At 42.8% G+C, this 13,223-nt stretch overlaps 1 protein-coding gene across 3 annotated transcripts in view; it reads left to right on the top strand.

Moving 5' to 3' along the window:
• The window catches only part of EXT2 (exostosin glycosyltransferase 2), a 135,115-nt gene that overhangs the window by 88,667 nt on the left and 33,225 nt on the right, over positions 1-13,223 (top strand). For all 3 annotated transcript variants that reach the window (XM_082628826.1, XM_082628825.1, XM_082628824.1), the window contains 2 exons: positions 815-1,004; positions 8,263-8,429. In XM_082628826.1, the coding sequence (XP_082484952.1) occupies positions 815-1,004; positions 8,263-8,429 (357 nt within the window). The remainder of the gene's footprint in view (positions 1-814; positions 1,005-8,262; positions 8,430-13,223) is intronic.

Genomic DNA, 13,223 nt, shown 5'->3' with positions numbered 1-13,223 from the left:
ATCATTCAAAATATAGGCTTTAATTGCATTTTCCTCTCATCTGTGCCTGTGTTTCCATGTCTAGAGCTTCAGTTTCCTCAGAGAATAAACCTCCCTTCTCTAGCTCGGGCAGGGAAGAAGAGGAGTTTCCTGGCTGAGTGGGTAGGTGATGGGGAGGCTTATGCCCTGGGTCCGTCGCTGCTCCTTACACATATTTTAACTAGTCCTCCTGTTTTCAGCCCCCTCCTCTTACTCACAAGGGCCCGCTGAGCATAAGCCCTGAGCCTTTGTGGGGCTACAGTTGGGGCTTGCTTGCCTTGTTGCTCCCCCCACCCTCCGCCCACCTTTTGTTACTTGGGTTTCAGCTCTCACTCTCCTGCGCTGTCATCACTTCTCCAGCCCCTTTCAGTCTTTCAGAAACATGTTCATGCTGCTCATCAGCTGCTGTCTCTGCTCCCATTTCATTGTCTGGGTAGATTTATATCTATTAACTGCACTTTTATATTTATATCTATATATATCTGTTAACCCACTTAATGGGTTTGGGGAGGGAATGAAGATAAATGCATGTGTTTAATCGGCCATGTTTGACTAGAAATCTCTTCTCAGCTGCAAAAATTCTCTTGTTCAGGGGTATCAGAGCCAAACTTAATTAAAGAGCATCAGCACAAATTTTGAGGAGGGAAAGGCTTTGAACAGTTGCTTGGCTCTTGGGTTGGTCATGGTAAAGGCCATCAGATCTCCCATGTTCAGGTTTATTGGTGACTTTGGGAAAGAGATCAGCCTCATTGTTACTAGATCCCTCTCTGACCCACATTCATGTGCTCTCTTGCAGAAGTGGGGCAGTGTGAGCAACCCGCTCTTCCTCCCGCTGATCCCGCCACAGTCTCAAGGTTTCACGGCCATCGTCCTCACCTACGACCGAGTGGAGAGCCTCTTCCGGGTCATCACTGAAGTGTCCAAGGTGCCCAGTTTATCCAAGCTGCTGGTCGTCTGGAATAATCAGAATAAAAACCCCCCAGAAGGTAAGAAGGGAGGGGAGACAGTGCATTCAGGAAAGGCCTGGTTTGGGCGTTAGCGAACCCCTCAGCTGGGTCGATATTTGGATGGCCAGATGATTTGCATCCTTTGGTTTAAAATGAATTTCCCTGCTCTGTCAACAGTAATGCCATTTCTGAGACTGCACAACCCCAGTTTTCTCAATCATCCCATCCTTGTTCTAGGGTGGCCCGTTTAACTCTAAGCCCATGGCATGCCCTGTAGCCACAAGTGTTTGAGGGCTTAGGAATCAATAGGATCAAAGGCCATCAGCCTTGGGAAAACAGATCTCAGCTTCCCTCAGCCATCTCAGCTGATTTGTTTACATGAAAACTCAGTTTAAAAGGCATTAGTTTTCTCCTTCCTTATCTCAGCTCTGATACTGTGCTCTTCTTCAAAAAGAACGGCCTCACCTCCAATGGGGAAAGTTAGCAAGGCACGCCCTCCCAGGCTTGAATCAGTTCCTTAAAATGAGCCCTCTCTGGAAGTTCCCACCGGCTCATCCTTAAGGTCTTTGTTGCTTGCCTTGGCCACCCCCGTAATCTGGCAGCTAGGGTTGAGGGCTGTTTGATTCATTGGATTTGTTTTTAATTCAGGATGCATAGAGTATGTTCCACCTGCATTTTGTTTCTCATTCAGTCTGTCTATTACTGATCCTAATCCCAGGGACTTCAAAGCTCCTGCCCTTTATAGCCTATTAAAGCCAGGAAGTTTCTGATGGATTAGAGCAAGGAATGAGTTTGAAGTTTGTAATGTGCACCACTGTCACCGATAAGGTCTAGTTTATTGCGTGACAGTGTATCTGCACTTTTTATGGCTGTTCTTGTTCAATTGGTTATACTGAAGTCAGGATAGGCAACCCTGGAAACTCCCGGTAGCAGATCCATAGTCTAAGCTGGGAGAAGAACATACTTCTGTCTGTGAGGCAAATCAGGATTTAAATGTCCTCCTCAGACATTTAAAATTTTTTACTTGGTGGGACTTTTGTTCTCTGAGAGAATCAATGCTTACTTTTTATATTCAGAGAGCCACAGTTTAGTAAACAAAGTAGCTATTTTAAATGAATGGTGTGCCCATAGTATGCCCTGAAGCACACTGCCTTTTTTATTATTATTATTAACTATCTTTTATGCCGAGTTTTTTTCTTCCCAACATTTCTGGATTTTTTTTTTTTTTTGATTCTCAATAAAGGAGGAGGAAAGGAGTAGAAGGAAAAGGAAGGTGTTGGCACCAGGTGCCATCCAAGAGGGAGAAAGGGAGGAGGACGGGACAAAAGGAGCAGCGCAGGGATGGTCGTGGGAGACCCTGGTCCACCAGAGTGAGGGGGATCGGAGGTACTGCGTCGTTGATTCGTCTCTTCATTTATAAAGGAGAGGTCGTGTTTTCAGAAGGAAGACTGCGTGTCCCTCGTGGGACGCGGAACAACTCTGTGTCATGCTGCAGTCACGCTCCTGCACGCGGAGGCCACCAGCATTCAGAGAGCCTCCACCCTCACCCCGCCCTCCTGCCCAGATAGGCAGTTCTGGGGCTAAATGCAAAAGAGCCTTCTCCTTAGAAAACTTCGTTAGCCACTTTGGGCTTAAGGTGAATCATTTATTGTAAATTTGAGTCACTTCTTTGGGGCAAGTATCATTACAAACTACAAGAAAGGAGAAATCTTTTTCTTCCTTCTTGGTCTAAGCCCCTACATTGACATAACTAAAAGCAAGAGCACAAACCTAGGTTTTAGAGCTGGGTGTTCAGTTTTAATTTTTGGTACACCCTAGTAAAGTGTAGTGGTTAATTCTGTGACCAAGTTTAGTTTATTTTTGAAATATTTTGGCTCTAGAGAGGAAAGACAGCCCTCAACTGATGAGGCCCTAATTTTTGACACAGTTAGGGACTGGACCAGCTTTTTTCTAACAGTGGTTTTTAGGTCAGGGCTCCGGCTCTGGTGACGTGGTTGTCTGGGGAGACCATGAACCATGTTTAATCTTCTGTGGGGTGTTGGTTCATTTGGTGAATGTGGCTGTCAGCTCTGGCCCTCTTGCCAGCAGAGGCATCTGATTTTTCATGTACGGCGTTAGTAACATATATATTTTTTAAAAAGCAAGTCCGAGGCTTTGAAATATTAGAGGCAAAAGTGATGTTTTCCGCTCTCTCTACATTTACTAGAATAAATATTGTGGCTAACATGCCTGCTGCCGGGAGGGTTAGTGTAGGCAGAAATTGCCCCCTTCCCCCCCCCACCCCGCCTTTTTTTTTTCACTCTCCAACCCAACCAAATACTTTTTTCTTTTTGGTTACATTTAAGTCTAAATTGCTGGATTTGAAGTTTAAGTAAATACTTAGACTAGGCAATAGAAATTTCCAGCGAGCTTTCGTCACGTTGGTTTTGAGCTCTGTCAGAAGAAAAGGCAAGCCACTGCCTTCCTTCTCCCCGGCTCTTTAGTTTCCAGGCTTGATGGATATAAAGGTTGTTAGGCTTGGCCCCTGGCCGCAGTCTGAAGGAAGCTGTTACATTGTACATTTCAGATAGGTTTAACTCAGCCTTCTGTTTTCATTGATTTCAGTTTTAAATTTGAGTTGATCTCAAGGAACCCCCCATCCTGACCCCAGCTTCAGATTGGGACTCTCATAGTTCTTAATAGGCAGGATGGGATTGGCTGAGCATTTCAGGATGGTCACCTCGGAAGAGGCAAGCGAGAAGTAGAAGCAGCAGCTCTCTTCCTTCGAGCTGGATTCTGGGACCTGGGGAGTGAGGGTCATGGGGACCAGCCGTACACCAGGCAGCTCTAGCACCCCTGGAGGGGGCTCAAGATTTGTATGGAGATAATCTGATCATTTAGTTTGTGGATCTGTGGTTGTGTTTGTGACAGTGATTGCCAGGATGGGCTTTGGGTCATCATCCGGCAACCTGAACATTGTGTAGTACCTTGGCAAAGTTGCAGAATTCTTGCTCACATGGCTCTTGGCATCCAACTTGGAGAAAACTGCTAATCAGTACACATTTTTTAAAAATCCTTAACACGAGGAGTTCTTTTTCTCCTTCAAGCTGGACTAAAGCTCAAAACTGTAAAGTTATCAGGTCAGCTGGCTCAGCTGTTTGTTTTTCATAAATTTGGCAATGTTTTTGAGAAATCTTATTTTTCAGACTACTTTGTGTGAATGGAAGGTGGCATTTCTGTTTGCCAGCTACAGATTCACAGGATGAGACACAAGCTATAATTCATGTGGTTCCATTTAGAATTTCAAGAAGTAAAGAAAAGGAGCCCATCTGGGATAAGCAGTGGAGCAAGAGGCTGAAGGTTTCTAGCTGTGACACTGTTTCCTTCTGCACCCTAAGGAGTCACCCCATATTCTTCTCTCTACACCTCTTCAGGTTGTCAGAGGGGAAGTGAAGTTCCTAGACTTTACAAGAATCCATTTATGAAGATGTGAATGATGCAGCGTTATTATAACCATGTACTGAGTACCTTTTATATCCAAGGAATAGGAACTGTGCTAAGTGCTTTACACGTATTATCTCTACTCCTTATGACAGACCTGCAAGGAAGCTGTTATTCTTCCCATTTTACAAAAGTGAAACTCAGATTAGTTGAGTAATTTGCCTCAATCACAGAGCTGCAAAATGACAGAGCCAGACACGAACACAGGTCTCTCTGGATCCAAAGCTCATGCGCTGTGCACTAGGCCCCACTGTATCTATTCAGATTGCCAGTTAGTGCTCAGAAAATCATCATGCTTTGTCAGTTCTCTAATTTGGGATTATGCAGATGAACCAGGTCCTTATCAGGGGCTCAAGGAGAGGCAGAAGAGTAAATCTATTCTTTTGAAAATACTGATGGAAAGAAAGAAAAACAAACAAACAAACCTCTATTCTTTCTCACCTATATTTTTCTTTCCTACCTCATGCTCCTGCCCTATTTTTTAATTAATTAATTAATTTATTTATTTATTGGCTGCATTGGGTCTTCGTTGCGATGTGCAGGCTTTCTCTAGTTGCGACGAGCGGGAGCTACTCTTTGTTGCAGTGCGCGGCCTTCTCATTGCAATGGCTTCTCTTGTTTTGGAGCATGGGCTCTAGGCGCGCGGGCTTCAGTAGTCATGGCACGGGGCCTCAGTAGTTGTGGCTCACGGACTCTAGAGCGCAGGCTCAGTAGTTGTGGCGCACAGGCTTAGTTGCTCTGTGGCATGTGGGATCTTCCTGGACCAGGGCTCGAACCCATGTCCCCTGCATTGGCAGGCGGATTCTTAGCCACTGTGCCACCAGTGAAGTCCCCCTATTTTTTAAAACAGAATCAAAATCCCATATCAAAATTATCTGCTTTAGGGCAGGGAGTAATTATAATGCTTATTCTTTGATTGCTGCCCTCTTATCCCCGTATTCCACAGAAGGGATGCTAAAGCCCGAGAGAAAGGTAGTTCCCTTTCTTAGAGGCCTATTTTATTTGAAAATGTGAAAACAAGAAACTGGGAATTCTACTTGGAAGTCCTGTCTTGTAGTAACGATGGTTCATAGACAGCTGGACCATTGAGATGGAGACTTCTTTTGCCAAAGCTGCCTTTGGCTCTCCAGGCCCAACTCAGAACAGGAAGAGGTAATCGCATTTCCGAAAAAGCCATGATTCATTCTGCATTCACATCTGCACCCCATATCATCCTCTTTGGCCTTCATCACCTTCTAAAACTTCCCCATCAATGACTTTCTAGAGGCAGGTTAGTTCTTTATGGACATTGTCTCAAGTAATTTTAGGATAAATGCAGGCGAAGAATGTGGAAAGCTGTCAAGCATGCTGTGCACACTCCCCAGGTACAAGTCCCCATCTCATCCAGGGTGGAGGAACATCTACACTTAACCCAAGCAGCTAGCCTGTTCTCTATACGTATTGCAGAAAGAGGGGCTGTTTGTTGCCTTGTGAAATTAACATGGCAAAAGTTCCATGTTCTTTTGTTCCGCTAGTGTGTTAGGTTTTCTCAGTTCCAGAGGATTAATGGCAGGGATTCTGTTCATCTCAAAGTAGACATTGAAGATACATGCTGAGGACACGCCCCTGGATTGTCAGAGTAATATACCAGATCTGACATGTACCACTTTGCCACCACTACCTAAGGTTCAAAAATATCCTTTGGTCTGTAAATAGACTCAGACTTTCAAGGGAAAGCACAGCTGACACTTAGTGGATGTCTGCTAGGTGCCGGGCACCATGCTGCTAAATGCGTTACTGTTCATCCTCACACCTTCTCATATGTGAAGATGGTGTTCCTGTTCCATCTTCATAGTCAAAGAAACAGGTAGAAAGTGATTGACTTGTTCAAGATCACATAGCTGGTAAGGGATCTGAGATTTGAAGCTCTTTCCAGAGACTGTTCTTTCTGTGAAATGTTACTGTCCATACAGTCCTAGGACCTCAGAGGCATCTTGTTTGGTCTCTAAAGTTAGTACATTTCAAACAGAAGTGCACATTATGTTGCTGAAGGCATTTCATTGCATCAGAAAATTCTTACCTATTTAGAGTTTAAATCAATTTCCCTGTGACTTCCACCCAGCCATTGGTCATGGTTCTAACTTCAGAGGCCATAGAAAACAATTCCCCTTTCATCTGATAATCCTTCTGATATCCCTAGTGTGTTAGTCAAGGTCCAGGTGGGAGACAGAAACTACACAGTAACTTGAACAGGAAAAGTTTAATATAAAGAATTACTAACTAGGAATAGGAGATTGGTGACTAAACGGTAAAAAAGAGCTCTCTAAGGATTACAGGAAATAAACTTGGGAGAGCCTCTTCTCCAGCTAGGTCTGAGATTCAGACCTGGTTGGAGACAGGGTGCCTGCAGCCCACTGCATGGTGAAGGTTCTCAGGTGCCACAGGCCAAGACTGGCAAACAAGAAACCAGCAGCCCCCTTGGATACCCATGGAATTCAACAGGAAGTTGTCCAGGGGGTGTTATCAGGCCAGCTGGGGTACTGTCGAGGGCTTCAGTTCACTGAGTTGCTGTTGAAGGTATATGCAGAACTTGCTGGAAAGCTGCCTGCAGAGGAGCTGTCTGCCTCACTGGGAAGCATGTTGGGGTGTCTACAGAACCTGCTGGGAAGCTGCCCTTGGGGGTGCCTCTTCTAAGACCCTTGGAGCACCCCAACGTGTTACATGGATGTATTGTAAATTATGCGTAAGAGATTTTATCTGCAGTCAGTTAAGACAGGTTTTTTCCCTCCTGATTTTCCCTCTGTCACACTTCTCCTTCAGTATGGTGACTTTGGAGTGGCCACAGGCATTTTGGGGCTTCAAGACTCACAAAAACTAGACCTTCCCACAATTACGTGTTGGGTTTTTGGAAGCAGTAAGATACCTTTTCTATCCTCATTTGACAAATGTTGCGTGAAGAACAAACTGCCCTCTGTAAAGAACACTGAGGTCTGTGGACGTGGGTCCTGTACTGAAGAAGTATTAATTTCATGCTATGCTAAACACAACACTTTAAAATAAGGAACCTGAGGTTAAATTGCTTCAATCATTTCAAAGTAGAATGAGAAAAATGTAAGGCAAGTCATGAGTTTGTGTTTCTTCAGTATGCCAGAAAATCCCATGTAATTGGACCTAGATACTCGACATTTACTCTGTAAATTGATCACGATGAGAAACCAGACAGACCCAGTGAGTCAGGAGAGCAGGGCTGTCGAGGCGGGAAGGTGCTAAGTTAGGAAAGCTGAACTCCTGCGGGGCCACAGTTCTGTGAGGGTGGATTTGGCAGCCTTGGGAGCTCTTGGTGATGACGTGATGGGGGCAGGCGCTTTTGTCTTCAGCACGTGTATTTCCCAGCAGAGCTGCAGGCAGGTTTTGAGCTAGGGTGTACCTACCTGGAAGGATTGTGCAGAGGTGGTAGAGTCCTGGTGTTCAAACCACGGGCCTGAGCATGAGGCGGTCCAGAGCCCATTCGTCCTCTCCTCACTGTGACCTTCATCAAGTCGTTTTGCTCCTCTGTCTCTCAGTTGTGAGTTGAAGCCACTTTGTGGATTCTGGTTGAGACAGCATTGAGAATCAGTAGTGTTGTAAGGGTGTAGAGAGAACAGAAATATTTACAATGTAAGATATTCTAAAAACGCACCTGTAAGAGTTTCTCCTTGCACAGCTGTGTGTGTGGATTTCATGAGAGTCATGGGTGTGAGTTGATTCTTCCATCTCATTTGTGATGCGATGCTTTCGCCAGTTTATCTCCTCACAGAAGTTAGGAGAGTAATAGATACCTTGGTTTTTCTTTTTCCAGATTCTCTGTGGCCCAAAATCCGGGTTCCATTAAAAGTTGTAAGAACCGCTGAAAACAAGTTGAGTAACCGTTTCTTCCCTTACGATGAAATCGAGACGGAGGCCGTTCTGGCTATTGACGACGATATCATTATGCTGACCTCTGATGAGCTGCAGTTTGGTTATGAGGTGAGGAGGTTTCAAACAGTGCATTTACATTTTCAATATTTATTGCCCATTATTGCTTGTCTTTCCTAATAAAGAGTGTTATATTTCATTCTGTAAAGTCATAATTCCTAAATGCTAGTAGCGTCCAAAAGCTGTGCGTAGGAGTGTAGGTTATGAAGCTGTTCTTTAGAACTTTGGGGAAACCCTATTCCCAAAATGACAACTGTGCCATCCACCAGTTTTGGGAACTCCCAGGGAGAGTCCCAGGGGACATTTTCAAAAGAGCATCTATGGCGTTTAACAAGCACTTTAATTGATGTCTCCTTGAGTACCACTTCCCCGACTCAAGCAGCTGGGCACAGCAACAATAAAAACATCAATAAGCAAAGAAGCTGGCGACACTGACAAACAGAAAGCAGACCCTGTTGATGGCTTTCTTTCTGAGTTTTAAGTGGAGAGGCTGGCTGCCTGTCTTTGGGGAGAAACATTCTCTATCACCATTCATTCGATGTGGCTGATGGATTAGACTGGGTTCAGGGGTTAAGTATGGAGACCAGTAAAGGTCTCCCCAGGGGAAAGTGCCAGAGCTGAGGCCTGGTGAAAAGCAGTAGGAATTGATGAGTCCTGTCAGGGAGGATGTATGCGAGATGCATGATGGCGACAGGCTGAGGCCTGCGGCTGCGGGGGTGTAATGGTGGTATCAGACCCAAGCAAAACAGAGTGTACAAATCAATTAGCTACAGCTGGCACAGGGGAGAGCGGGGAAGTTTATCCCCTGTAGTCATCCTGTCTTTGGGAGAGAGGTAACCATTTTTAGGATTTGTTAAATTTGAGGTTCTAGGAAATCATGAAATTTTTATCTAATGAAGCAATATATGATACATATATTTATTATAGAAATTTACTTTCTAAGCCTTAAATTAGAAGTGGATTTTAAGGGGAAGGAATAGGAATCCCCGTACCACTGCCACCACCAAAAATTAAAAGCTCAAGTTTTCCCAGGTTTTTACTATATATGTAAAATATATTTATATATCCATTACATATAAAAGAAATTGTGCAATAGGCTGATGTGTGATACCTTGGTCGATGTCATTACTGGCCAGTGAAAGGCATGAGACTAGCTAGTAAAACATACACTCATCTTTCTGGATTTATTTCTATTCATATTGGTGTCTTTCGTATCATCACGTCTAGGGTGTTGGATGATTTTTCATACACTATCATTCCCATTTTTTAAAAAAGCAAATTACCTACTTATTCCTCTAAGTAGTAAGTAGGCAACTCATGGCAAAACCAGTTTTTCTGCCAGTGTTTTCTCTCTCCATTGCATGTAATGGCTTCAAACTATACCCATGTGTTTATTTTTGTGGTAAAAGGAAGGTTGAAAAAGGGAACATTCCAAATGATGTAGCCAAGATGGACAGAGTGCTACCTCTTTGATACTTCAATTGGTCTAAATGAAGTCTAATAAAAGGAGGATAGACTAGATGAATTCCTTTCAACCTTGAGTTGAAATCTTGGGATCTCATGAATATTGAAACCTGGGATCTCTTTCAACCTTGAGTTCATTTCAAGCAGCAAAAAATGTGTTGATGAGAGGAAGTGCAAAACCCAGAGGGACTGAGCTTGAATCTTCACCTCTTTCCTCTGATGCCCTCTGTTTACTCCACATTACCTCTAAAGAAGTAATGTGTATCCGAGGAGTAGGGGGCAGGGAAACCCCTCATCTCCAGTAATTGGGATTTTCTCCAGATGCTATGAATGGAACAACTTTCCTAACTACTATCTATATACAACTTACTATGTTCCTATCAATTTACTGGGTGTTTACATACATTAGTGATCTTTTCCCAAACCTTCAAGGCAGTTATTGTTTTTCACCTTCTTTACTGAGACTAAGCAAGTTTAGATAACGAGCCTACAGTCACGCAGCTAAATAAGTGGAAGAGTTGGGGTTTAAATTCAAGTTTGTGTGATACTCTACTGTCGTCCCTGAGGATTTTTACCATGTCAGAGACTACTGGTCCTCAAAAGTAGTCCTCAGAACCATCAGCATGTCACTTGTCCATCACTAAATTACCTTGCTGCTAAGGAAAACTAATATATTTTTCAGGCATCCCTCCCACTAGTGCTTTAGGGTAACTTTGTAAAGTTATTTCTTGTATAGTACTTAATATAATGAACCAAGTTAGGACAGTACTGGGCCCAAGTGTCTACTCTGTCACCATGGACAACTTATGTAATCTCTCTGGGTTGTAGTTCATTCTTATATAAAAGGCACTAACAGCATCTGCTTCATTGGGTTGTCACGTACATTAGATGAGATTGTGTAGCAGCACCACGTGGACAGCGCTCAGGAGGTACCCCTTCCGGGTGGTGGGCACTGTGCTCTTCTGCTCTTCAGGAGACGCCACAGTAGCTGCTGCTGCCACGACTGCTGCTGTCATTCTCATGATTCCGCCGATTCCTGAGGAAGGTTGACGGTTGTTTCCATCACTCAGAAGGCACAGTTCTCTTCTGGAGAGGGTACCCAGTTTTGTGTTGAATCGGAAGACAGAAGATGGTACTCCTAAATCCTGCTTTTTATGCCAAAGCCTAGGATTATTTTCAGGCAAGCTTGACGGATTAAGTGAATAAACAAATCAGTTAACAAACACTTATGTCCTAGGAGAGTTATGTTGGAGCCCAGGACTACCTCTTTGTCACAGTTATCACAGGGTGTTAGCATTGTATCTATCTTGTTGACTGCTCTTCATCCTTCAGCAGTCAGATCAAAAGAAGCTCTCAGAAAGTCTCCAGACTAGAGCACTCTACCTCTTTGTGAGCAAATAATTGTGAAGTGTGTTGTTTAGTGTCTGCTTTTCTTCTAGAATGTAAGCCCCATAGGGACAGAGCCATGGCTGTCTTGTTCACTGCTGTATCCTCTTTGCCTAACCCAATTCAGTCCATTCATCAGTTACTCAGTAAGATTTGATGAATGAATAAATCTTCATTACCAGCGTGCATATGAAAGATAGGAGACAGATTATTCTGGCCTGCATGCCTTTCCACTTCACTGTGATCCATAATCTGGACACAGCCATTTTAGAAAGCAGTTTGGAGTTTAAAATGTTAAACATGTATCTACCATGTGACCCCGCCATTCTTCTCACAGAGGTTCACCCTAGAGAAGTAAGAGCATATGTATACACAAATACTTGTACGCTAATACAGGTATTAGTATTTGTACTTGCAGCTTTTATTTGTAAAAGCCAAAAACTGGAGGGGAAAAAATAAACCCAAAGTCTATCAAAAGTTGAATGAATAAACTAATTGTGGTATATCCATACAATAGAATACTACTCAGTAATAAATTGGTGAGCTATTGATACATACAACAACATGGTTGTATTTAAAAATAATTATGCTGAGTGAGTGAAGCAAGATGAAAAAGAGAACATATTTTGTGATTTCATTTATAGAAAATACAAACTAATCTTTAGTGATCAAAAGACCGGTGGCTGCCTGGAGAAGGGGTAGGGAGAGTCAGCTTGAAAAATGTATTAAAAGGGGGGCCATATAGGTTCAGTGCAAACCACAAAACATTGCTGAGAGAAATTGAACAACTTCATAAATGGAAAGATGTATCATATGTCTGAATCCAAAGACTCACTATTATTAAGGTGTAAGTTCTCCCCACACTGATTTGTAGATTCAAAGCAAGCCCAGTCAAAATCCCAGAAGGCTTTTTTAAAAGTTAAAATTGACAAGCTAGTTCTAAAATTGAAATGGAAACACAATGGGCCTGAAAAAGCCAAAGCAATTTTAAGAAAGAAGGACAAAATTGCAGGACTACCTTATTTTAAGACTTCTATAAAGCTACAGTAATCAGGACTCTGTGGTACTGGTGTAAACTTAGACGTGTAGATCAGTGAAATAGAACAGAGTCCAGAAGTAGACCACACGTGTCATCAATCAGTTTTCAGCAAAAGACCCAAGTCAGTTCAATAGTGGTGGGACAGGCTTTTCACTAAACGGTGCTGGAGTAATTTGATATCCATATGTCAGTTCAGAATGGATCCTGGCCCTAAATGCAGGAGCTAAAATTATAAAGCTTCTTAAAGAAAACCGTGGAAAAAGTTCTAGTGTACCTGAGCTAAGCAATGTTTTTTTTTTTTTTTTTTTTAAGTAAGAGACAAATAGCACGGTATATAAAAGAAACCAAATTAGACTTCATCAAAATTAACACTTTTTAAAAAGACACTTCTAAGAAAATAAAAAGGCAAGTCATAGACTGGGAAAAGTATTTTCAAAATATGTAAAGAACTCTCATACCTCTATAATAAGAAAACAAGTCAGTTAAAAATGGGCAGAAGATTTGAACAGTTACTTCATAAAAGAAGATATAGAGATGTAAACTAACATACGAAAAAACTCTCCACCTCATAGTCATTAGGGCAATTCTAAAGTAAAAGCACAATGAGTTACCACTGTATACCCACTAGAATGATGAAATAAAATTTAAATTACTGATAGTGCCACATGTTGGTTAGACTGTGGAGCAACTTAGAACGCTCATACGTATTGGTAAAAATGCTAAACGGTACAACCAGGTTGGGAAAATGTTTGGCAGGTTCTCATAAAGTTAAAAAAAGTTATACTTTTCATGTGACCCAGCTTCCAAATGAAATAAAAACGTATGTGTATGGAATTACATATACTACCAAACGTAAAATAGATAGCTAGTGGGAAGCAGCCGCATAGCACAGGGAGATCAGCTGGGTGCTTTGTGACCCCCTAGAGGGTTGGGATAGAGAGGGTGGGAGGGGGATG

This window comes from Mesoplodon mirus (genome assembly GCF_964341445.2).
Source record: "Mesoplodon mirus genome assembly, chromosome: 7".
NCBI lineage: Eukaryota > Metazoa > Chordata > Mammalia > Artiodactyla > Ziphiidae > Mesoplodon > Mesoplodon mirus.
Note: the sequence above shows the minus strand (reverse complement) of the source record. Positions and strands in the feature narration are given on the sequence as shown.